Consider the following 24,413-nt stretch of genomic DNA (forward strand, 5'->3'; position numbering starts at 1 on the left):
TGTGAGACAGTGCCGAGGAAGGACTCTGGCCATTGAGACCCTTGGCACTGGTGCTCCCCAGAATCACAGCCTGGGCTCGCTTGTGAATGCATTTCTCCTCCCCTGGATGGAACAACTGCAGTATGTGTTCCCACTCATACACAAGGTCCTGCTCAAGATCTGCAGAGACAGGGCGGTGGTCATAATGATGGTGCTGGTGTGGCCCCACTGACACAGGCACATCACACTCCTGGAGCTGTTAGTGGACACCCCAATCACACTGCCCCACATCCCAGACCTGATCAACCAAGACCATGGTCGCCTTCATCACCCCGACCTCCAGTCCCTTCATCTCACAGCCTGGAAGCTTCATGGCTAAACCCCATGGAACTCATGTGCTCCGAGCCTGTTAGGGAGGTCTTGCTCAGTAGCAGGAAGTTCTCCACCCGGGCCACCTATCTGGCCAAGTGAAAAAGATTTGCAATCTGGTGCGCTCAGGGCCGTACACCTCCAATGCAGGGGCCCATACCGCTCATCCTGGACTACCTACTGTACTTGAAACAGCAAGATCTGGTGGCATCATCTATCAAGGTGCACTTGGCAGCCATTTCTGCTTTCCATCCAGGAGCAGCTAGGCATTCTGTCTTTGCCAACCTCATGGTTGAGCGTTTTCTGAAAGATCTGGAAAGGCTGTACCCGCAGGTTAGACAACCGGTCCCAGTGTGGTCCCATTTGAACCCCTGGTGACTTGCTTGTATACCTAGCATGAAAGGTGGCCTTCCTAGTTGCCCATATGACTGTCTGTCCATACCATTTGTAGGGCTTCCATCACCATGTTATTTAGGTATGAATTGCATGATCTAACTGCACACATGTGCATGTGTGGTTCTGAAAATTTGAGCCACAAATCTGTTCTCTCTCCCTAGTTTAAAATCTGCTTCTTGCCTCCTCACTCCCGTTTAGCTTATGAGTGCAGTGGTTTACAAAATTCTCTCTCATCTGTGAGCTATTTCACTCTAAACAGGTATCCTCATCTTTTTCCAGTGTTTCAGTATTACTACCTGTTATATTTCACCATATCATCAGTGTATCCATTATCTGTTTGTAACAGAGAGAGGCCTCCTTTCCCTGTTCTTCCTCAACATGGCAAATTCTGAGGCATCCTTAATGTACAGCCCCATTACGCAACATCTGTTCCCATATGCTCTTGGCATGCAAGCACTGACTCCCCTACCATGAGCAGCATGCTGCAGCCCTGATCATCATGTCTCCAACAGCTTATGTTGTTTGATTCCTGTTTGTATAAAGTGACAGTTAGCCTGAGATGTCCCATGAATTACTTTGTAAAACTTAAACCTTGCCCTGCTGTATTATGCTGCCAATTCCAAATACTGTATACCCTTGCCTCAACCCCAGAATCCACCTGCAATTTGTTGAGTTACCTCTACTGGAGGCAGTGTGCGACCTGAAGAAGTGTTTAAATGTATTTATTAATGAAATTTGAACATACTGAAGGGGAATATATGGAAATCCAGGGTTACAAGAGTGATTGCCAAAGTATAGTATGTGACAGTGTATCTTATCTGGAAAGCTTTGGCACATAGTGACAGCTGAGATGTACTCAGAGTTAAAACGCAACTGCTTTTACTGGATGTTATTGAAAAAAATTATAAACCTATTTCTGTATATACAGCATATTAGTTTGTAGGGCAATAGACGACACTCAGAAAAACGTGGTCTCTGTTTACAGTACAGAATGTGCTTTCATTTTGCTGACACCTACGGAAAGGAAAATATTATACAGCAACTGATAGTTTCAGTCAATTTTCTGCCTCCTTTCTGAGACAAAATGTAGTAGTTGTAAAATGATCTCGAAAAAGCACATTTTCTTGCTGTCAGTTGCCAGTGAGAACTTTTGGGGCTTGCAGTGCTTCTGTAATGGGCTCTTTGATGCCAATTCTTTCCTGTCTTTAGTTAGTTTGCCTTTGTTCATTTTCTGGTTGCTCTTTAAACAAATATGCAGCTAATTTAGACCATCAATAGACAGAACCAGTCTTAAAAAAACGTAATGGCTTAATGCCTATAATAAACCAAATAGATTATATATAAAAGGTGGTAAGATATGCATATGAATAAATGAAATTCTACAAGAACTTCCATTTATTTAAAAATTAAAAGAAAGCAGCAAACATTATAACATTTACAGTCTTGTAAATCTAGAATTTTAGCCCTTTCAGCCCCAATCTAGCAAAGCACTTATACACAGGTTTAACTTTAACCACACAAGCCGTCCCCATGATGTCAGTGGGACTACGCGAAAGCTTGAAGTTAAGCACATGTTTAAGTACTTCACAGGATCAGGGTCTTAATGGAAGGCTTGATGGTAAAACTAGCTGGTTGTTGAGAAGAGAGACAATTTGTGTCAAGAGAGGGGGCATAGGAAACAATTTTATATTAAAAACCAGAAATTTAGACTCAAAATAATGTTTTACATGTTGAGCCTATTAGATTGGGATATTCAGTTAAATATATTATTAGCAATCTTTCACTTAGCAAAGCCCTGTGAACAGGCCGATAAAATAAAAAACACCAAGGAAGCCTAAAGAGAGCTTTATTGATTAACAAAAATGGTTGTCTTTCCATTCTAGGAATTTTGAGTGACCTCATAGTCAGCTGAGATGAATTGGAAACTCCGTTCTGTGTTGCTGGGCCTATTGATTGGTTTAGCTGAGAAGCAGCCAACTCAATTTTCGATCAGAAATTGGACTAAGTCGTAGTTGTGGGTTTTGTATCATGTCTCTTTCATCATTAAGGTAGTTAGATGGGATTTAATTGCAATATTGCCAAACCCAAAAGTTTAATCGTGACTCAGCCCCTCAAAATCATGACATTTTAAAGAAAATATACATACCTTTTTTTGCCTTATAGTTTTTGAAACCTTAGGGTTTATTCTTTCAAGCTTTTTGTCTTCAACCGTGAGGGCTAGAAACAACTTCTTCTTTTTTTTTTTTAATGAAAGCTGAGATTACCATATGATCAGATGACTTCAGGCAACTGGGGCTTAAAGAAAAACAACAAATATTGCAAGACTTGCAATAAAATCATGAGAACTGGCGATGCTGTATTGGGAACTAGTGAAAATGCTGATAATGCCTTATGTATTTCTTTTCCATTATTTTTAACCATACTGTCCTGGAAGCTGAAACCATTTCTGTTACAGTTGAAACACAACCCTATGTTTGGTGCTTGCTTCTTCTGTTTTTCTTGAAACCAGACCCATGTTTACTGCAAAGCTTGTGAACCTGGACTGAGTTTGCAACAAAACCAAACCAATGAGTTTCACTGGAAAATCTTTGTGCGGCTTAACTCACAGGATCCTTTTATTTTTACACAGTGGATGGGGAAACGAAAATACTCTGTTGAAACGGCTATATTAGGAAAGTGTAGAAAAGCTTCCTTAGAATGACCTGACTTGATAGCACTAGGAATACCTTCAAAAGGTCACTTCCTTCATCTTGCAATTCATAGTTAGGTGGTTTTGAAGAATCGGCAGACATGCTCTAGAACATTGGTTTTCAAATTCTTTTCCTCGTGACCCAGTTGAGGAAAATTGTTGATGCCCGTGACCCAACATAATTGTATTTTTTGACTAGAGTTTTCATAAAATCATAGTACTGCAATACATTCCAGCTTTAACCCACTTTACATAACTAACATTAGACACTAGCCTTAGTATGCCTATGGTAAGGAGTGTGGGAGGTGGCCCAGCGTAGGGCAGAGGGTAGGGTGTGGGGATGAGGTCTCTGTTTGGGGGTGAGGCCTGTAGGGCGGGGCTGGGGCAGAGGGGTTCAGGATGCAGGAGGGGGCTCAGGGCTGGGGCAGAGGGTTGGGATGGGGTGGGGTGAGGGCTCTGGCTGGGGGGTCGGGTTCTGTGGTGGGGCCAGGGATGAGGAGTTTGGGGTGCAGGCAGGCTGCCCCAGGGCTGGGGCCAGAGGACTCCCCCCAGCCCTCTCCCTGCCAGCAGCAGCTAGCTCTGGGGGAGGGGCCTCTCTCTCCCCCTGCTGGCAGGAAGCACGGCGTTCCGGGGAAAGGGTCCTTCTCTCCTGGCCTGGCAGCAGTGAGCTCTGGGGCCAGGGGAGAGGCTTGCAGCAGTCCTGCAGGCCCCAACTTGCTCCCCTCCCCAGTTCCCATCCACCCGCTACCTCTGTTCTCTCCAGGTCCCTGCTGCGCGGCCCTTTATGGTTGCTGCGTGGCAATGATCGTTATAATTTGAATCAGCAAGGTGACCCAGTGCCTGACATTCTGTGACCCAGTACTGGCTCGTGACCCATATTTTGAAAAACACTGCTCTAGAAGGCTTTTTAAAAAAAAACAAACCTCCCCCCAGCCCCCCCCCCCCCCCTTCAGCTTATATATCAGTCCTGTTAGAGAATTAGTCCTGGCATCTAGTCACCATTAGTTTTCTAGAAATTGTGACTGTAGGGGAGGTTAAAATATAGTTTTGTCCACTTTTGGCCAAGGAGCAACTCATCTATCAAATTTTCAGTACTGTGCATCCCAAACTTGATGGTGCCATTTCCACAAATGCACATGCAAATTGGGAAATTGCATATACTGGTAGCCAGTTAAATACACAACTGATCATTTTGCACACATTCAGTTACTTGATTTGTGTGTGGTAATTTGTGTGATGGTTGCTGTAATTGCACACAACTGCAGTTTTGATAATTTCTGCCATCGAGCATCTCATGTTCCTTGAGGTGACTTTGGGCAATTATCAACAGATGCTATTTCATACAATGCCTTCATCTTCTTGAATGTGTGAGAGTCCTTGCAGCCCCATGTAGATAAGTGCATTTCACACAGAATATGGATTTATATTGTGTCCTATCCTTTTGTGTATTTTTTCCTCTTTCTAGGTCACCTTTTCTATAAATTTGGAATTACAGAGTCCGACTGGTACCGGATCAAGCAGAGCATAGACTCCAAATGCCGGACAGCTTGGCGGCGAAAACAGCGAGGCCAGAGTCTTGCGGTGAAAAGTTTTTCCAGGCGAACGCCTTCCTCTTCATCTTATAGTGGCTCAGGTAAAAGAAACATTGGAAAAATGGAAATTTACCCTAAAAATTTCATTTGTCTTTCAAAATACTTGAAAATAAAATTAGCTTCTATTAATCTACATTTACAAGAGGCTCATATGTAGACCCTACAAATTGCAGTATCTTTATGTAGCTATAATGTACTATCTATACTTGAATATAAACTGAGAAAACTGATGATGAAATTTCAAGTGATCATTTTGGAATAAGTCTGTGGCTTGTTGCAGCTTTTCTTGCAAGTAGAGTTTAATGTTGACAAGCAGGTGTGTGTGTGTGTGTTTCTGGCAAGAGATGGAGGAAGGGAAGCCATCCACCAAACCATCAATAAATATGTTCTTGTTTTGAAATGAAAATTGTAACCGATTTCAGTAGGTAAGAAACATAATAGTTTCAATGGGTTATAATGTCTCGACTCCTTTCTGCAATAATGTTCTGGTTTGATTGCCCCTTCCCCAACCCCAAACAAAAATGTTGGCTGTTTAAATACAAAATCCTTATATACTAATAATTTATGTGCAAGTTCATGCCATTATGTAGTATACCCACTACGTGGTAACCGATTATTAAGCTTTTTAAGTAGAGGGGCTGTATATTTATCTGTGATTAAGATTCATAATAAGAATAAAAGAAAAATGAATCTTGTTAAAGAAGTCTTTTTTTTCACAGTATGTTCATACAGTTTATTAGGACATGTTTAATTTTGTTCACAAAATATCTACCAGCCATCCTTAAAAATCTAGTAGGGAGTTCTATGTTTCCACATAGATATAGGCATGAACAATAATACAATGAAAAATGTTGACCTAGGAAATATTCTCATGGGGCATTTTTGGCTCATGCTTATATTAAAAGCAGTGTTGTGGGGTGTTCGTACATCATATATTAAAAGCAGCATTTTGGAGGTGAGCCCAAAGAAGAGGAAGTACGTTTACTTGCCTCCATGAAGTTTCTGGTTGCATGTTAACACTAACTGCTGTATCTTACGCAAAGAATGTCTAAATCTGCTTTCAATGGACAATTTTATATACTGAAACTTGAAATAATTTCCAGAATCCTCAGATTAAAACAACTAATCAGCATAATGATTACCATAAGTTATATTTATTGATAGGAGTTTATTTTGAGGCTCTCTTTCAAAACTGTTTTCTTTATAGAAAATGCAATAGTTGTGGACCTTAGAGCCACATTAGCATGTACATATTGACTGGTGTTGGAGTTCATTATGGAAAGCTATTACTCATTAATCTGCTCGGTGAAAAAAGGACCAACAGTGAGATATAAAGCCCACAGCTGCAGGTTGAGGGCATTTTGTCCACTAAAGGCCACTATATTAACTCAAGAGGCAGTAGTCTCCTATCTAAACAAAAACTGCACTCTCACTCTCTGTCTCTTTCCGTTATAGCCTTTAAAAATGTCTTTTTATCCTGAATGTGATAAAGTTCTACTGAAACATCTGCACGTTTAGCTTTCAGGGCAATGAGATTCTCTTTGCCAGTGGTGGGACACGGACAGTAATAGTAGCCTCCATCTTTGATAAATGTGGATGAAATGTTCCATGGGTTTCATGGTTTCTGTGTCTTAGGTGTTCCTCAGAACATGGTTGGTCCCATTTTCTGGGAGTGTTTGAGGTCCTGCGTGAATCCACCAGGTATCTTCACATCCAGGAACTGTGAAAACACTGTTAACAAAAAGCAGCAAACTCTAGTCAGGCTCTGCTGCTGCTCTGAAAACATTTATGGCATCCCAAGAACAGGTGGGAGCCATAGTGTTTCACCTGAAGCTTCTCCAGCAGCGATTTGAAAAGAGTGGAAGAGTATAAAGAGAGCAGGAAGGAAGGGATAAGAGGCAGGATGAGAGTATAGGGAAAAGGAAGGAGGAAAGATTTTTTTTTTTTTTTAAATTGATTCATGCAGTGTTAGGAGGGGGGAAAAAGATAACTTTTGGATGACAGAGTTGTAATTCCATCTCAGTGTTCAGGTAAATACATGAACCACTTAGGCTTTGCTTTTCTGGTTTGACATCCCTGGAACCCCTCGGTTGAATTATGGGCCCATAATTCATAGGCTTCTGTTACTTATTATATACACTGTATAATGGATGTGGCAAAATTCCCACTGCCAGCTAGTAGGGAAAATAAATCATATTTTACAGCTCTGAAGTAATCTAAGGTCTGTATTTCACAGTTATGACAACATAGCTGTCAAGTATGGCTTTTTAAAGTGTTACATATGAACCCAGACAACTTTTTATGGTAGCATTTGCTTCAGGGAGCAATTTAAGGTGAGCCTTGAATGGTCTGAAATTCAGCTACTTGAGAAACTCTCTCTTTCCCTATTGTTTGCCCATGCTGTTAAGAGAAGCTTGAGTGTTCCTTTAGTCAGGTCTTAGGATACAACACTATGAGAGAGATTGTAGGGTCTTCTCAATACCTGTCCTTTCCTCACCTATGGAACTCTCTTATCCTGCTTGTTTGCTGGAGTTGGTATATTACTGCTTTCACGTCATACTAAGGTGCACCTGATTAGACAGGCATTTAGTTTAGAATTTTGTTCTGGGCTGGTCAATGAATGTTGCCGTTGGGCAACAATAACAGTAATGACTGGACTGTCTAGTATAGATGCTTCTGTTTGATTTAATTAAGTTGTAGATACTGTTAGGTGACTAAGTACAATGAGTGATCTATATAAATAGGTATATAATGTGTATTTTAATTAAACATCTACCTTTTGGGTAAAATATTGTAGCTGCTTCACACAGGAGAGGAAGACTATGACTTGCATAAAAAATACATCTCAGGATTAGTCTGCCATCAGAAACCGTTCAGTTTTCTTTCTGTGTTCACTGTGATGTCATCAAAACATTCTGAAGAGTGTGTGGCCTTATAGCTCAGTTTCTTGTGGAGTATTACAGTTGATCTTCCTAAACAGTAATGAACAGGAGTCGTAATATTTGCACAGTCAACAATAATATTAATTATTATTTTCAATGCACACTTTTGTGCACTCAAATAAGTAACAAAGAGAGTCTAAGTTTGACAGGATGTGATAAGTGAGTGTCATAAACAGACCAGGAAAGTGGGGTGGGAGAGGAAGGACAAAGTTTACAGTAATATCTTACAGTTAATCAATAAGGCATGGTCATATCTACATAGTTTCTTTAAACTAGTTTCTCTATGTTTCTTTTAATGCTTCATAGGCTTCATAAGACAAGGTGGGTTAGGTAATATCTCTTATTGGACCAGCTTCTGTTGATGAGAGAGACAAGCATTCAAGCTTACAGAGAGCTCTTCTTCAGGTCTGGGAAACGTAGGGTGCCACAGTTGTCTTGTAAATATTTGAGGCAGGCAGCGATGCCGTCATTGTGAGGGATGTTGGTATATCGGGAAGTGACATCCATGGTGGAGGGAGGGATTCTGAGGGAGATGGTTAACATTGCAGAGTTTGTGGAAGAAGTCAGTTGTGTCCTGGAGGGAGATGGCCCTTTGTGTAGTGAGTGGTTTGAGGATGGGTTCTATGAGTGCCGATATTTCTTCAGTGAGAGTGCCGTGGCCAGCTGTGATGGGTCTGCCCAGGTTCCCTGGTCGAAGGATCTTGGGGTGGGTTTGTGGGGGACGAGTTTGTAGAGTGTTTCTTGGAGTTGTTTGGGGAAAGATTTGATGATATTCTTAAATTCCTGGGTAAATTGTGGTGTGGGGTCTTCTTTGATTTCCATATACTAGATGGTGTCAGACAGTTGTCAGTTGGTCTCATTAATGTAGTCTTCATGGTTGAGCACTATAATGGCACCCCCTTTGTCTGTTGGTTTGATCACTACCTGGTGGTTAGATATCAGGGACTGTAAAGCTGTCCCCTTGACTTTGTGGCAGAACCGAGCTTTTAGGATGGATGTAAATGAGGTGAGAGAGGTGGCTTGGTTGAATAGGTTTGGGGAGCTTGTCTCATGCCTAGGTGGCAGCACATAGGAAGGCATACGGTATAGTAAAATAATATGTAAAACACTACCATTATGGTATTTAGCAGTGAAATTATTGTACTGCAGAAATCATAGTTGAACAGTAGCATGGACGTCCAATAGGTGGATGTTTTTCTTGACTATATTTTCACTTTAATATGTGTTTAGAGTCCAAGATACTTTTATCTTCCAGCCACAGATCAGTTTCCCATGATGCATACAGAAGACAAGAATGTTCGAGGTACGTATGATGGCCTTGTTCACTTTCTGTGACCAATTTTGGTATGGAAAACACATTTTTTTAATAACTGTTTGTTTTGTAGATCCCATTCAGCTCTGAAATACAGCTAACTGTCGCCCACCCCAAACTTGGTAGTACTCCAGTCCGTAGTGCAGGATAGCAGTTTAAATCAAATGCATAATTCAACCAATAAATAAAAATAATATTCCAGCCATGTTTTTCTTGATGTGGACTGGAATGTGGTAGAGTCTGATCTGATCTGTCAAGGTTAGCTGTTCATACAGTTCCAAATATTTTTAACATTTTAAGCCTGAATAGCTTATCTCTGTTGTTGATGATGATAACTAGCAAGCCAGCTGTATAAAAAGTCTTTTAGCTAGTGGATTTCTGGAAAGGAAGAACTGAACTTCAAGAATCTCAGCTTATGCTCTAATAAATTTGTTAGTCTCTAAGGTGCCACAAGTACTCCTGTTCTTTTTGCGGATACAGACTAACACGGCTGCTACTCTGAAACCAGTGAATAACATATGTGTTTTAAAAACAAATAGTTTTTAACTGAGAATATCACTGATGTATTTCTTTGCACAATACAAGGCATGTGTTGACAATTGATTTGGATGCACTTCTACCACAGCACATTTTAAAATTAGTTTTAGAATTTTACATATCCTTTTGGCATCTTTTTGTAATTGTCACACTTGTTTTAAAGTTCCTGATAATTTTGAAGATCAGCACATTTTCCTGTTGATCAGATCAGTCAACCTGTGGAACTCTTTGCCAGAGGATGTTGTAAAAGCCAAGACTATAACAGGGTTCAAAAAAGAACTAGATAAGTTCATGGAGGATAGGTCCATCAATGGCTATTAGCGAGGATGGGCAGGGATGGTGTCCCCAGCCTCTGTTGCAAGAAGCTGGGAATGGGTGACGGGGATGGATCACTTGATGATTACCTGTTCTGTTCATTCCCTCTGAAGCACCTGGCATTGGCAACTGTCAGAAGACAGGATACTGGGCTACATGCACCTTTGGTCTGACCCAGTATGGCCGTTCTTATGTTCTTAATTAAGCAAAATGAATGAGTTTGGTTAAAATTAGCCAGCTTAAAAGCCACTATCAATTTATTAACGGCTAGACCTTTGCCCCTAGCCCCGAGTGTGGGGTTGTGTGTAACTGTGCTGCCCTAGGAGAAACTCTTGGGCAGAACTGTGACTCCCTTATTGTTCCCATGAGCTTCCAGTCTACTTTGGCTCCTCCCAGTTCGTACCTCTCCTCCATATCTTTTCCATTTACTTGTTTGCATAGGGGGGAGGGGACTAGTAGCCCTACTCAATTTATCTTCCTCCCTGTGCGTAGAGTAGCCATCTGAACAGGCTGCCCAGTTAGGAGAGTGAGCCTTACAACCCCTTATTCCCCGTACTTCTGCCTTAGGCTGCGCCACAGTGTGGCCCGAAGGCTTTAAAAGCTGAAATGTCTCAAAACTGTTATCTGGGGAGAAATATTCTGCAAATCTGAATATTTATTTTATTCCAAGCCCATAACACATCTCTATTTCAGTGTGATCACACCAGAGCACAGCATGTACGCTGCCTGCCTGAGCTGCTCCTTACTCTGTGTAGGAGCAGCCGTCTAACAAAACACTGTGCATTTTATTCAGAGGAGAAAATAATGAACTGGGCACACAGTAGCAGCATCCTAGTGCAAGTCCCTCCAGAGCTGGGTGTAACCAACCTAGTGTCCTGGAGGAAATAAACTATACAGAAAGCTCATGTAGTACTCTAGGATGGGGAGCAATATAACGTTTACCAAATAATGAGGGACAAATTGAAACACATTTTTCTAAGCTTATAAGAAAGCATTGCAGATAATGGAGAGTGGAAAAACCCTTTCACCAGGTTCAAGGTGATAAAATAACTGTTGGTTTGTAGCTTTGTTTAAACTCATTGGCTGCCAGATAATTAATTCTTCGTGATATCCCTTTGGGAAGTAGTAGTGGGGGTTCAGAAAGTATTCTTTTGAAAATGTATTTTCTTTCATATTATTTCTACCAACTGATACGTGAAGTGGACGCACAGTGTCAGTTTGTCTGCATTGCAGCCCAGCTGTTCTGAAAACATCATTTAGAAGCTTAAAAATATTTGTGAGGGCTTGGGGTATGTATGTGTGCATGAGGGTATACTATAGTCTCTGTATTAGCTGTTATCCTGAGTTTTAGGTTAGTTTTTTTCCCCTTCCTGAGATTATTGATGAATCTTTATATGAATACAGTGAATGAAAGGCACTAATGAGGAAAAAGATCTAACGTAGAGCTGAATTACATACCGGTAATTAGCATGCAGTGATGTTTTTAATCACATATCTTTGAGAGCTGATTAATCTCAGAATAGCTTTCAATTATAAATCACAGTGTGTGTGTTTCAGTCAGGGGATACTTATTAGTACTTTTTTTTAAGTGCTGTAAAACAATGACATTCTCTTCTGTATGGGACATTTGCGTGCCCTTGTTCAAAACTGGGCAAGCACAAAGCAATAGTTTAATACCTTTATATTTGGGAATGGCAAATATCTAACACGTCTCACCATCATTTAAAACAATGTGTTCTATTAGTCCTGGCATTTCTTTTAAGAACACAGTGAATGAGCTGTTATACAATAGCTTTTGATGAAAATACAGGCCCTAATTAATTTGTACTTTTATAATAACCAACCGTGTGGAAAAGAGCTTAATACATGACTGGGTTAGAATGCTTAACTACATTCTTTTTGGTGGATATGTGTGGTGGACAGGGCCAGCTCCAGGCACCAGCGTTCCAAGCAGGTGCTTGGGGCGGCAGTCAGAAAGGGGCGGCAGAGTTTCCGCAGTGGCGGCAATTCGGCGGCAACTTCTCCATTCCACCAGCTGCGGTGGCAATTTAGCGGCAGCTTCTTCTCTCTCTCCTGTCGTCCGCGGCGGCAATTCGGCGGCGACAGGTTTTTTCACTGCTTGGGGCGGCAAAAATGGTAGAGCCGGCCCTGGTGCTGGATGTATTGAACTGCAACCATCCATGTTGATGTGGGTTGTGCTGCTGAATGGCATACTCTGAGGAGGGAGACAAGGATTATACTGAGCGTGTAATTGTAGGGGAACTGGATGCATGGCTTAGAGGATTAGTAATGGGATCTAACATCTTTTATCTCTCGGTTGCTGGTCTATGTGTAGTTCAGGTTTGTAGTAACCAAAGCTGTTACTGTCTGACAGCTGTTCAGTATATTATTTGAAATGAATTTGGTGTCAGTCTAGTTCCCAGCAGACAGGTACAAAACTTGCCACTATTGTCCTCCTAGTTGGCAGTTCCAGCAGACTGGCTAAGGACTGGGGTAGCCATGAAGACTGAACTGTTGGTGGGAATGTGGAGAAGCTTGCATGGTCACTGCCCTGCAGCATGTCCTATTCTGTGACCCAGTAGATGACTTCAGTCTGCAGAGCTTCTGATCTGGTATTTTTTACCATTACTGTAGTGTATTCACTTCATTTTTTAAAATTTGATTTCCTGAAACCTATCTGGCTGTAACCTGGGTTTCTTTTTTGTGGGTCTGAAGAGCCCATTATGAGAATTGAATTGTTACATGCGTCCTTGTCAAAATGATCTGGATACATTCACATTTAAGGAGGTTGCATGTGCTTGAATTGCATTCCTAGATGCTTGTGCTGACTATCATTAGACATGTTAAACTTTATGAGTGAAATGTTCAAACTGAAGTATTTCTCTGCTTGTGCAGTATATGACGTGACTAGCTTTATATCATATATCTTAAAAATAACAAATTTACTCTTGTCTTTTCAGTATATCACAATTAGAAGTTAACTGTGCTGACCCCTAGTCTGTGATGCCTAGGGCAGCATGAGACGGATACTATAGTTCTTAATCAGGCATTGTCAATGGGAGTTTTGCCTGAGTAACTATTGCATCAGGATACTGAAATCTTAAAAGTTCAAAAGTAACTAATCTCTAGACTAAATATGTCTAATGAAGCAGTTAGAAAAAAAATGAACTTATGCCTTTTCACTGCTATTCCCCTCCCGCCCAAGATATTCATTAAGATTGTTCTACGTTTAATTGGCTGTGCAAGTTTACAGCAGTCGCAGGATTTATGGGCTGTGTAAAGTAATTGGAGTAGATTGTTGGGCTCAGGGAGAAATTGTATTCCCATATTTCATCTGGCGCTTCAGTTTGAAAATGTCACCCTTTGTTGTGCTTGAGGTATTAATTGCAGTGGTCTGTCCTGCTCTTTTCCAAGCCAGGCTTTTAGTTCTCAACGTGTGTGTTTTTGTTTCTTGTTTTTTCTGACAAGAGCCATACACATGGCCGCCAGAATAGGTTAAGCAGATATCCTTTTAAAAAACATGCATAGTTGTTGTGGGTTTTTGGGGGGGGGGGGGCGCAGGGGGTGTCAGTGGGAGGAGTGAATTGGGTCCATTTTTATTTCTGTGAATTGTCCAGTAGAGGGTGATGTGAGGTGACGTAGCCAATACTTGGGCCCTTTTTTGGAAGGGTAGATATCTTTGATTTTAATCTGTTTTTCTTATTCTTCTTTTTCTAAGAAAAGAGTTCAGGCCACCCAAAACCGCCTTCCCATTTGTTAGTAGAGCTCTGATAGTGTTATGTAATAACTGTGAAGTGGAAGCGCACTCTGGATAATAATATGCAAATAAGCAGAGCAAGCGAAAAACCACTTTGCTCCAGAATCCAAACCTCCATCCCTTCTTGCCAAAACAAGGGAGCAGATCCTCAACTCGTGTAAATTGTCATAGCTCCATTGACGTCAGTGGAGTTATAACAAGTTTATTCCAGCTGTGGCTTTGCCGCCAGAGTTTTTGAAGAGAAGTAGAGATACACTTATGGTTTTTAGCTCCTATTTAAAATCAAATTGGGGTGTGAAGACAAATATCTACCAGTCTATTTTAGGAGACTACTTTAGAAATAAAGATGCAGAAACCCACAGGGAGATTTAAATAGAGATTAATTCAAAGAATGAATGAAGCAAAATGACAGTGGAAAAAATGATATGGGAAATGCCAGAGGTTTTTCCTTTGGCATAAGGAATGTTCAAATTGATCTTAGTTGAAAGTTAAATACACACATGCTTGAAACAGTTGTGAATTACATTTGTCAGACAAATCCTATCTTCCTTTCACAACTCCTGAAGAGGATTAAAACTTTGAAAAATATGCCACAGAAACAAGTGTTTTAGTGGGGTGACTTTCTCAAGTGTTGAGGATTAGCCCCAAAAGATAAAGACCTTTTTAAGAGAGATTTACCTTTTTTTGGCTCATGAGAACATACAGTAAACACAGATTTTAAAGGGTCTAATTTTCAGTTCATGGAAAAGGAACAAGTCATTTATAACATTTTTCCATTTCATAACCCTCCATTTGTGAAAAGGTAAAAGCATCTTTCATTCAAAGGAGAACTGCGCCGCTATTGCATCTGATCCACCTGAAAAGAAAGATGCTGTGAAAATACCACATTGCTGCCATAACAGCAGCAGTAACTCAACTGTTCAGATGATGTCCAAGCAAATCCTCCATTCTAAAAACGCAGTGGAAAATTTCAACAGGAGAGTTCAGCTGTACAATTTCTCAGAGCCAGGGATTCTCTGTTATGTCAAAGTTGTAAATATGAGGCCAGATAGTTTACATTATAGTGATTTATAACTGTTGACATATTGTCCATTCAAGCTGTGTGCTATTCATGTTTGTGTTTGTTTTTTATGAGGAATGTTTAAAAATGGATAAATATTACTTTTGCCTGGTCAGAGCTTTAGAGGGGAAAAAACAATTATACATAAAGGATGTTTTGTTTGTAGACACTGCTGAGTTCTCTTTTCCTTTCTTCCTTTTTTGTTACTAACTCTGGCCATTGCAATGAAGCCAAAGACTGGAGTCTATTTATAAGCAAGTTTGCTTCTTGAGAGATGTACAGTTCTGAATGCATTTGACCGCATTCCTCCCACTTCAGATTGAGCTTGGTATATGCAGTTCTGACCAGCCCCTGTTTAAGTTTGTTGATGTAAAAATAGTTTTTAACATCTGTAAAGTAACAGCTGGACTACAGCAAATACAGGTCTCTTTGTATTACTCAGTTACAAACAAATTTCAATATTTCTTTAATGGGCTGCAGGCCTTGCTAACTCATGGATACTCTTGAGTTACAGGCTGTTCCTGGTAGGGAAATAAGAACATATTTATAATGGGGGTTTAAGGTTTTCTCTGAAATATAGTATTTCCCTGATATAATTATCAGTTCCAAGCTATAGGAAATGCACTTTTAAAATGTTGTTGAAGTTATAGGTGAAACATATTTCTTACCCCATCATTCTGTTCCATCTTGAGTCCAACCGTTACTGGATGGAAGACTCAGGACCCAAGTTTCAGAGTAGCAGCCGTGTTAATCTGTATTCGCAAAAAGAAAAGGAGGACTTGTGGCACCTTAGAGATTAACAAATTTATTTGGGCATAAGCTTTCGTGAGCTACAGCTCACTTCATCGGATACATTCAGTGGACCCAAGGTGTCTGGTCCCAGGCAGAACTTTTGCTGCACATAAATGTCAGTGAGCTGTATGCAGTTTGCCTTGCTTGCCAGACGTTTCAAACTCATCTACAGGGGAGATGGGTGTCAGTATTGACAGAAAAGGAGTACTTGTGGCACCTTAGAGACTAACAAATTTATTAGAGCATAAGCTTTCATGAGCTACAGCTCACTTCATCAGATGCATACAGTGGAAAATATAGTGGGGAGATTTTATATACACAGAGAACATGAAACAGTGGGTGTTACCATACAGACTGTAACAAGAGTGATCAGCAGGAGAGGGGCGCGGGGGCGGGGGCGGGGACCTTTTGTATGATAATCAAGGTGGGCCATTTCCAGCGCTTTACAAGAACAAAGTGATGGAAATGGCCCACCTTGATTATCACTACAAAAGGTCCTGTCAACCCCCGCCCCCTCCTGCTGGTAATAGCTCACGTTTCCTGATCACTCTTGTTACAGTCTGTATGGTAACACCCATTTCTTTTTAGGGATACAGACTAACATGGCTGCTACTCTGAAACCTGTCAGTATTGACAGACAATACCACAGGGATGTTCTATACAAACAGAGTGGTGCTCCCTCCTCTTTCCTGTGTCAGGAAGTCCTCAAACTGTGGGACTTCTGCATTACCCATTTGATACATTATACATAACAGCAGAACCCATTTACTCTGAACAGGGGTATCTGGTACTGGACCTCAGAGTAAATCATATGTTGGGCCTGATCAGTGACATCAAGTACGAAGTCTCTGATCCTTATAACTAGTACAGAGAGATTTTGTTTTTCCTTCAGTGTGGGTCCATTCGGCCCAGGCCAAATATTTGGTCCTGATTCCTGTGAAAAAACTTGTATTACAAGATACAGAAATCACATACCCATGAAACTTCATGAAAATTGTGAGCGAGTATTTAAGCACTTCTGCAGTTTCCACGATATGCTATGCATCCGATGAAGTGAGCTGTAGCTCACGAAAGCTCATGCTCAAATAAACTGGTTAGTCTCTAAGGTGCCACAAGTACTCCTTTTCTTTTTTCTTTTTACGAATAGGTCTTCTGCAGTTTCCACGATATGCTATGCATCCGATGAAGTGAGCTGTAGCTCACGAAAGCTCATGCTCAAATAAACTGGTTAGTCTCTAAGGTGCCACAAGTACTCCTTTTCTTTTTTCTTTTTACGAATACAGACTAACACGGCTGTTACTCTGAAACCTATTTAAGCACTGACTTTCTGTAAATTAGGATAATAGTCAGCCATATGGCACACTGACCCAGCCTCCATCAATAGCAGGAATAGAACCACAATTAGAGCATAATATGCAACAGTTATACATTATTTATTTTTCTCTTTTTGGTAGCTTTACTTGGCTGCTTTATTTATACTTTCTCTTGACAGTCTTTTATGTAATTAAATGTAAAAGTAATTTAAAGCTGCTTATTTGGAGTACAAAAACAAGTACACTTTCCACCAGATAACTAGATTCTAGCTTAGCCATATTGAGTTGGTTTTCAGTTTCCAGACTCAGGTTTAAAAACATAAATTTGTTGTCTTGCACTAGTCTGTTCATAAAACAATGAGTGTGAGAACAGGTACTAATTAAATAAACTATTTTTTCAGAGCATTGCAGCTAAAACATTAGCACATTAGGATAAAGCAGGCTCTAGTAAAAGTAGCCGCCAGTGAATGCACCTCACATTAAGCAGGGCGGGGATGACAACTGTTTACAATACTCTGGCAATGTAAGGAATCCTCTTGAAGTGGATGTAAATGTAATTTTACACCCACTTTAAAATGTCTTTACTCACCTCTGGCAGTTAAGGAGTAGAGAGAGACAGAGTGATTTTGCAGCAGCTGCAGCTCAGAGTGGGGACGCTGACCCAGGGGACCAGAAGAAAGAGGAAGTTATATAAGTAAATGCCGGGCAGGAGAAGCCCTCTTCTACCTGGATCAGGTGGAGCAGCACCCACCCTCCCACCCTTGGAAGTGGTGAAATATCAGGTATGGTCAGGATCCATTCTCAGCATTGCACTAGTCGCTCCTTTCTTGGGGGAGCTGGGAAGGAATTTTCCCCTCACTTCCAGACTGGTCTAAGGAAAGTGTGTGTGTATGTGTGTGTGAGGGGGGTCTGTTTCCTTCCCCACAGCTGGTTCAGGGAGGGGGGTTAGTTTGGGTAAACATGGCTCAGGAATTAGGCTATGATATCGCAACTCATTATGCTGATTTGGGATGGATGTCCAGTGCAGGTGCTCCTCAGGGAAGGGATACCGCGATCTGATAAATGCAGTGGTAAAGGATTTAAAGGAGGTATTCGTTAAAGGAGCAGAAACAGGATGGTTCAGGGCTCCTATGACTAACCCTCCCCCATCCTTCTTTATAGCCCACCTTAACACTCATTCGAGGATTGGGGGAGGGTAAGGTCCCTGCAGCAGGTGGGCTGGGGACCAGGATGGGAAAGGGGGAGGGTTGATGGAAGCACCCCTGTTGTATGTTGAGATGATCATGGAATTACCTGAACTATACACTTTTATTTGTGGGGTACTCCCAGATAATTAATAATAAAGTTGCAGCCTAATTAAACTACATCCAGTGTCTCCTGTCCTTCCTAAATAGCTGGACAGTGAGCACTATTGTATTAAAGATCATTTAGTGTTTCTAGAATAAACTTCAAAAAGATTAAAGTGGAAGTTTTCCATTGTGGAATAGGGTTCCTTTGTTTTGTGTTTCAATAACTGAGCCCCCCTCCCCCAACTGAGTCCTTTAAAATGAAAATATGTAGATCATTTAGTCATCTTCTGTGAGGACTAGGCTCATCTAGTCTTTATTTAAACAATACATAAAATGGTAAGTTATTAATATAAGAAAGCTGTCCACTGTACAAGTGCAGTAACATTTCATATCTTTAATATTTTCATTATGGTTATCTGTGCTAATATAGATTCACAGTGTCTCTTTATGGAATGCTACTGTGTGTGGCAAGGCGCACCCCATTACATTACCATATAGTGAAGAAGTCATTACTGGGAGTGGGAGGAGAATGGGGAGTGAAATCCACATTTTTAAGAATTTCCTGAATGTAAATTTATATGATTTACCAAAATAGCATAGAGAAAGTGGTTACAATCTATCAAGGAAATAAAATGCATTTAAGTTTCTAAATCCATGTTGACATGACTAGATAAATCCCTTATGGTTAACAATGCTGTCTATATACATGAGACATTATGGTCTCAGTTAAACTTCAAAAAGTGCCCTCCAAATAATATTCTCACATAAAAGGAAGGAAATTCAGGACTGGTGCTGAATTTTAATCATCCCTGTTGTGTTGGGTATTTTAAGTTTCATCCAAATAGTAGATGATCTGACATACCATGTGTGCTGCAAGAACCATGCGTAACTGAGCTTTAACTAGCTGTGTCTCAGTTTGTGGGTGCACATAAAAACCTTGTCCCTATTCTCTGCCACTCTGCTCCATTCTCTTCTTTCAGAGAAGGATTCTTGACCTTATCAGTATCGCTAACCCCAAATATTAGAAAATTGAATCAGGCTTCAAAAAAAATTGTGATTAGTTAAAAATCATGGAATTAAAAAAAATACACTTGCGATTCTTTTTTATTTATCTTCTAGTTTTTAAATTTTAGGATACACTTTTCTCTGCAACCATGAGGGCTAGAAATTTCCTTATTTTTTTAATGGAAGTTGAGATTCTCGTGAAATCCTGACTCTAGCAATTGGGGTGTTAAGAAAAATACACAAGACTTGCAATAAAATCACAGGAGTTGGCAACACTTTGCCTGCTTACAAGAACAGAACAGTTTAGTCCTCCATGTTGCAATACTGAATGCATTGCAGATATGATGTAATCTTCAATAGCTCCAGCCAGGCAATCCAAAGGAACAGCATGATTTGGTATATGTATTACAGAAAAAAGAAAAGGAGTACTTGTGGCACCTTAGAGACTAACAAATTCATTTGAGCATAAGCTTTCGTGAGCTACAGCTCACTTCATTGGATGCATTCAGTGGAAAATACAGTGGGGAGATTTATATACACACAGAACATGAAAAAATGGGTGTTACCATGCACACTGTAACAAGAGTGATCAGGTAAGGTGAGATATTACCGGCGGGGGGAAGAGAACCTTTTGTAGTGATAATCAAGGTGGGCAATTTCCAGCAGTTGACAAGAACGTTTGAGGAACAGTGGGGGTGGGGGGGTGGGAATAAACATGGGGAAATAGTTTTACTTTGTGTAATGACCCATCCACTCCCAGTCTTTATCAAGCCTAAGTCAATTGTATCCAGTTTGCAAATTAATTCCAATTCAGCAGTCTCTCGTTGGAGTCTGTTTTTGAAGGTTTTTTGTTGAAGAATTGCAACTTTTAGGTCTGTAATTGAGTGTCCAGGGAGGTTGAAGTGTTCTCCGACTGGTTTTTGAATGTTATAATTCTTGACGTCTGATTTGTGTCCATTTATTCTTTTACGTAGAGACTGTCCAGTTTGGCCAATGTACATGGCAGAGGGGCATTGCTGGCACATGATGGCATATATCACATTGATAGATGTGCAGGTGAACGAGCCTCTGATAGTGTGGCTGATGTGATTAGGCCCTATGATGGTGTCCCCTGAAGAGAGATGTGGACACAGTTGGCAACGGGCTTTGTTGCAAGGATAGGTTCCTGGGTTAGTGGTTCTGTTGTGTGGTATGTAGTTGCTGGTGAGTATTTGCTTCAGGTTGGGGGGCTGTCTGTAGGCAAGGGCTGGCCTGTCTCCCACGATCTGTGAGAGTGATGGGTCGTCCTTCAGGATAGGTTGTAGATCCTTGATGATGCATTGGAGAGGTTTTAGTTGGGGGCTGAAGGTGACGGCTAGTGGCGTTCTGTTATTTTCTTTGTTGAGCCTGTCCTGTAGTAGGTCACCTCTGAGTACTCTTCTGGTTCTGTCAATCTGTTTCTTTACTTCAGCAGGAGGGTACTGTAGTTGTAAGAACGCTTGATAGAGATCTTGTAGGTGTTTGTCTCTGTCTGAGGGGTTGGAGCAAATGTGGTTGTATCGTAGAGCTTGGCTATAGACGATGGATCGTGTGGTGTGGTCTGGATGAAAGCTGGAGGCATGTAGGTAGGCATAGTGGTCAGTAGGTTTCCGGTATAGGGTGGTGTTTATGTGACCATCGCTTATTAGCACTGTAGTGTCCAGGAAGTGGGTCTCTTGTGTGGACTGGTCCAGACTGAGGTTGATGGTGGGATGGAAATTGTTAAAATCATGGTGGAATTCCTCAAGGGCTTCTTTTCCATGGGTCCAGATGATGAAGGTGTCATCAGTGTAGAGCAAGTAGAGTAGGGGCATTAGGGGACGAGAGCTGAGGAAGCGTTGTTCTAAGTCAGCCATAAAAATGTTGGCATACTGTGGGGCCATGCGGGTACCCATAGCAGTGCCGCTGATTTGAAGGTATACATTGTCCCCAAATGTGAAATAGTTATGGGTGAGGACAAAGTCACAAAGTTCAGCCAGCAGGTTTGCCGTGACATTATCGGGGATAGTGTTCTTGACGGCTTGTAGTCCATCTTTGTGTGGAATGTTGGTGTAGAGGGCTTCTACATCCAGAGTGGCCAGGATGGTGTTTTCAGGAAGATCACCGATGGATTGTAGTTTCCTCAGGAAGTCAGTGGTGTCTCGAAGATAGCTGGGAGTGCTGGTAGCGTAGGGCCTGAGGAGGGAGTCTACACAGCCGGACAGTCCTGCTGTCAGAAAGTTGCTTTCAAACCTTGAAGGAAGATGGTGTGCTGGCAGATGCTGAACAGGTGGATTGAGGATTAGAGAAGCTGAGAAAAATTAAAAATTTTGCTACTTCGATGGTCCATTCACCTTCATGACACTGCCTTCTGAGTTTCTTGTTGTAGCATAAATTGCATTTATAGCAAAAATACATGTGTAAATTTGTCATGTTTCAGAGAGTAAGCTATAACTAAAGCCTTTTTATTGTACCTCAATTTGTAACCTGACCTGTAGGCTAGTAATGAAACTGCAGGCAAAGCATAAGGGTAACATAAACATTCTGCATCTGCTTACTCTCTGTTTGTTTGTTAGTTTCCTACCTATCCATTATTGCATGGCAACTGGCATGGAGATGTGCAAATGAAATAAGGTTGGATTTTGTCTTTTCTTTTTCTTTCCAGAGGGTACTCAGAGCACAGTGTCAGCATCTAATGAAATCCAGCCGAACCAGCCACAGGCCCTACACTATGCACTGGCTAATGCTCAGCAGGTTCAAATCCACCAAATAGGAGAAGATGGCCAAGTCCAAGTAGTATGTACTCATTCTTCATAATCTCTTCCAGTTTAAAAAGTCCAGAACACTGAACATTTTATGTGCCACATAGCTCAGATTCAGCTTTTTCATCAAAAAGATGATTAGCTTATTCTCTCCCCCCCCCCCCCCCCCCCGGCCTCTTAATCATGTTTCAGAAAATCCTTCCCTCCAAATAGTAATCCATCCATTTATGATTCACATGTCTTCCTTTTTTTGTAAACTGCATTCAAAACCCTTTTTGGACATCTGTTAGCTGAATCCTTTACATGTGTGTTCATTTAAATGTATGTATATAAGCAAACATTGTAAATATTGACGTTAAATTATAAAAAAACATGTTTTAATTAACTTAACATTTTGACCCAAATCCACAAAAGCCAGGAAATTTAAAAGTCAAGCCAGACACTACTGCAATAAGTCAAGCCATTGTGCTTTTTAAATTAATGGTGTTGGTATACTCTGAGGAAACTTTCCTTGGCTTTTGTAGTTTTATGTCACAATCTTAATGCAAGAACTATTTTGTATGTAATTAAATAATTTTAAAGGAAAAAGCAGAAGTGAGGTAAAAAAGATATTGGAATATGTCATATTGTGGACCCCTAGCTTTAAAAATTAAGACGTTATTATCTGTATAACTGTGTAGCGCTTAGGAGCCCTAGTAATGGACCAGGACCCCATCATGCAAAGTGCTGTGCAAACAGAAAACAAAAAGTTGATCCCTTCCCCAGAGAGCTTAGTATAAGTATAAACCAAGAGAAGACAAATGGAGACAGACAGAGGAGTACAAGGAAACAATGAGACAAATTTGGTAAGCATGATCGGCAGTGATAGAGGGTAGTAGAGTGATGCAATGAGAGGGGTGACATGATCAAAGCAATGAGCCAGGAAAATGATCTTTGCAGTAACATTCTGAATGGATATAGTAAAGCAAGATTGCATTTGTCAAGGTCAGAGAAAAGGATTTTAGAGTAATTGAGATGTAAGATGATGAAAGCTTGAACAAGACTTGTAACTGTGAAGATGCATAGGAAAGGCCATACCGCAGAGGTGCTACGCACAAAGGATCTTCAATACATAGACATAGACATAGCTGGCTGTGAGGACTTCTGAGTTGAAGATGATACCCTGAGTGACAGTCAGGATGGTGGTGTTACCTACTGTAATCAAAAAAGGAAGTATCAGGGAGAGGTTGCGTGGAGGGCAGGAGAGGGGAAGGGGAGTAGGAGATTAAGAACTCTGCTTAAGACATATTGAGCTTGATCTGATGCTAGGCATCCATTAAAAGATATCAGAGAGACAGGCCAAGATTTTAGTTTGGAGAGAAGGTCTAGAGTGGAGAAGTAGATCTGTGAGTCATCAGCATAGAAGTGGTGGTTGAATTTGTGTTTGTAGATAAGATTATCCAGACATAAGGTGTAGAAGAAGAAAAGGAGACCAAGGACCAGAGCCCTCTGGAAACTCCCTCAGAAAGTTGAAAAAGGGATGAGACAGATCAAGGACAAGCTGAAGAAGTGGTTAGACTTAGGAGGAGAACCAGGCAAAGATAGAGTCAAAGAAGCCAAAGGAGGACAAGATTTCAAGAAGAGCAGCATGGTCAATGGAGTCAAAGGCAGCTGACAAGTCAATGAGGCTGAGGATAGAGTACTGATTTTGAGCTTTGGTTAGGAAGAAGTCATTAGAGACTTGGGTGAGAGCGAGTTTAGAGGAGTGAAAGTGGTGGAGGCCGAATTAGAGAGGCTCTAGGATAGAATCGGAGGAGAGGCACTCCAAACAGCAGGTTCAGAGATTTTAGAGATGAAAGGGAAAAGGAGTGGTAGTTTGAGAAGAAAATGGTGTTGAGGATGGGGGTTTTTAAGATGGCAGAGATTTAAGCATGCTTGTAATGTGAGGATAACAAGTCAGAAGAGAGTGAGAGGTTAAGAGGAGGAATAAGGGAAGGGTATGAGAGAGAGAGAATGAATCCTGGCGCTACAGGTTTGGCTTTAAGAAAAACAGCAGATACCCCGTAAGACTTGCCATAAAATAGCAAGGGTTGGCAACAGTGCATCAAGCAAGTCTTTCAGGCCTAAAGATTAAGGCAGAGCTCATTTTCAAAGGTACTAAAAACTTGCAACACTCATTGATTTGTAGATTATTATATAGGTTATTATATAATTCCGTATTTAGTATTGCAACAGTCTGTATCAATCTGTGTTATTTCTTTACGTAACATCAAGCAACTTTTCCATGTTGTAGGGGAATTGCCTGGTGAAATAAAGCTGGCATAATCA

General features: G+C 40.9%; 1 protein-coding gene across 3 annotated transcripts in view; it reads left to right on the top strand.

The window, feature by feature from the left end:
* Nucleotides 1-24,413, top strand: part of BANP (BTG3 associated nuclear protein) — a 265,439-nt gene that overhangs the window by 146,829 nt on the left and 94,197 nt on the right. For all 3 annotated transcript variants that reach the window (XM_074968886.1, XM_074968885.1, XM_074968887.1), the window contains 2 exons: nt 4,899-5,066; nt 22,010-22,140. In XM_074968886.1, coding sequence (XP_074824987.1) covers nt 4,899-5,066; nt 22,010-22,140 — 299 coding nt within the window. The remainder of the gene's footprint in view (nt 1-4,898; nt 5,067-22,009; nt 22,141-24,413) is intronic.

The sequence above is a fragment of the Natator depressus genome, chromosome 12, assembly GCF_965152275.1.
Source record: "Natator depressus isolate rNatDep1 chromosome 12, rNatDep2.hap1, whole genome shotgun sequence".
NCBI lineage: Eukaryota > Metazoa > Chordata > Testudines > Cheloniidae > Natator > Natator depressus.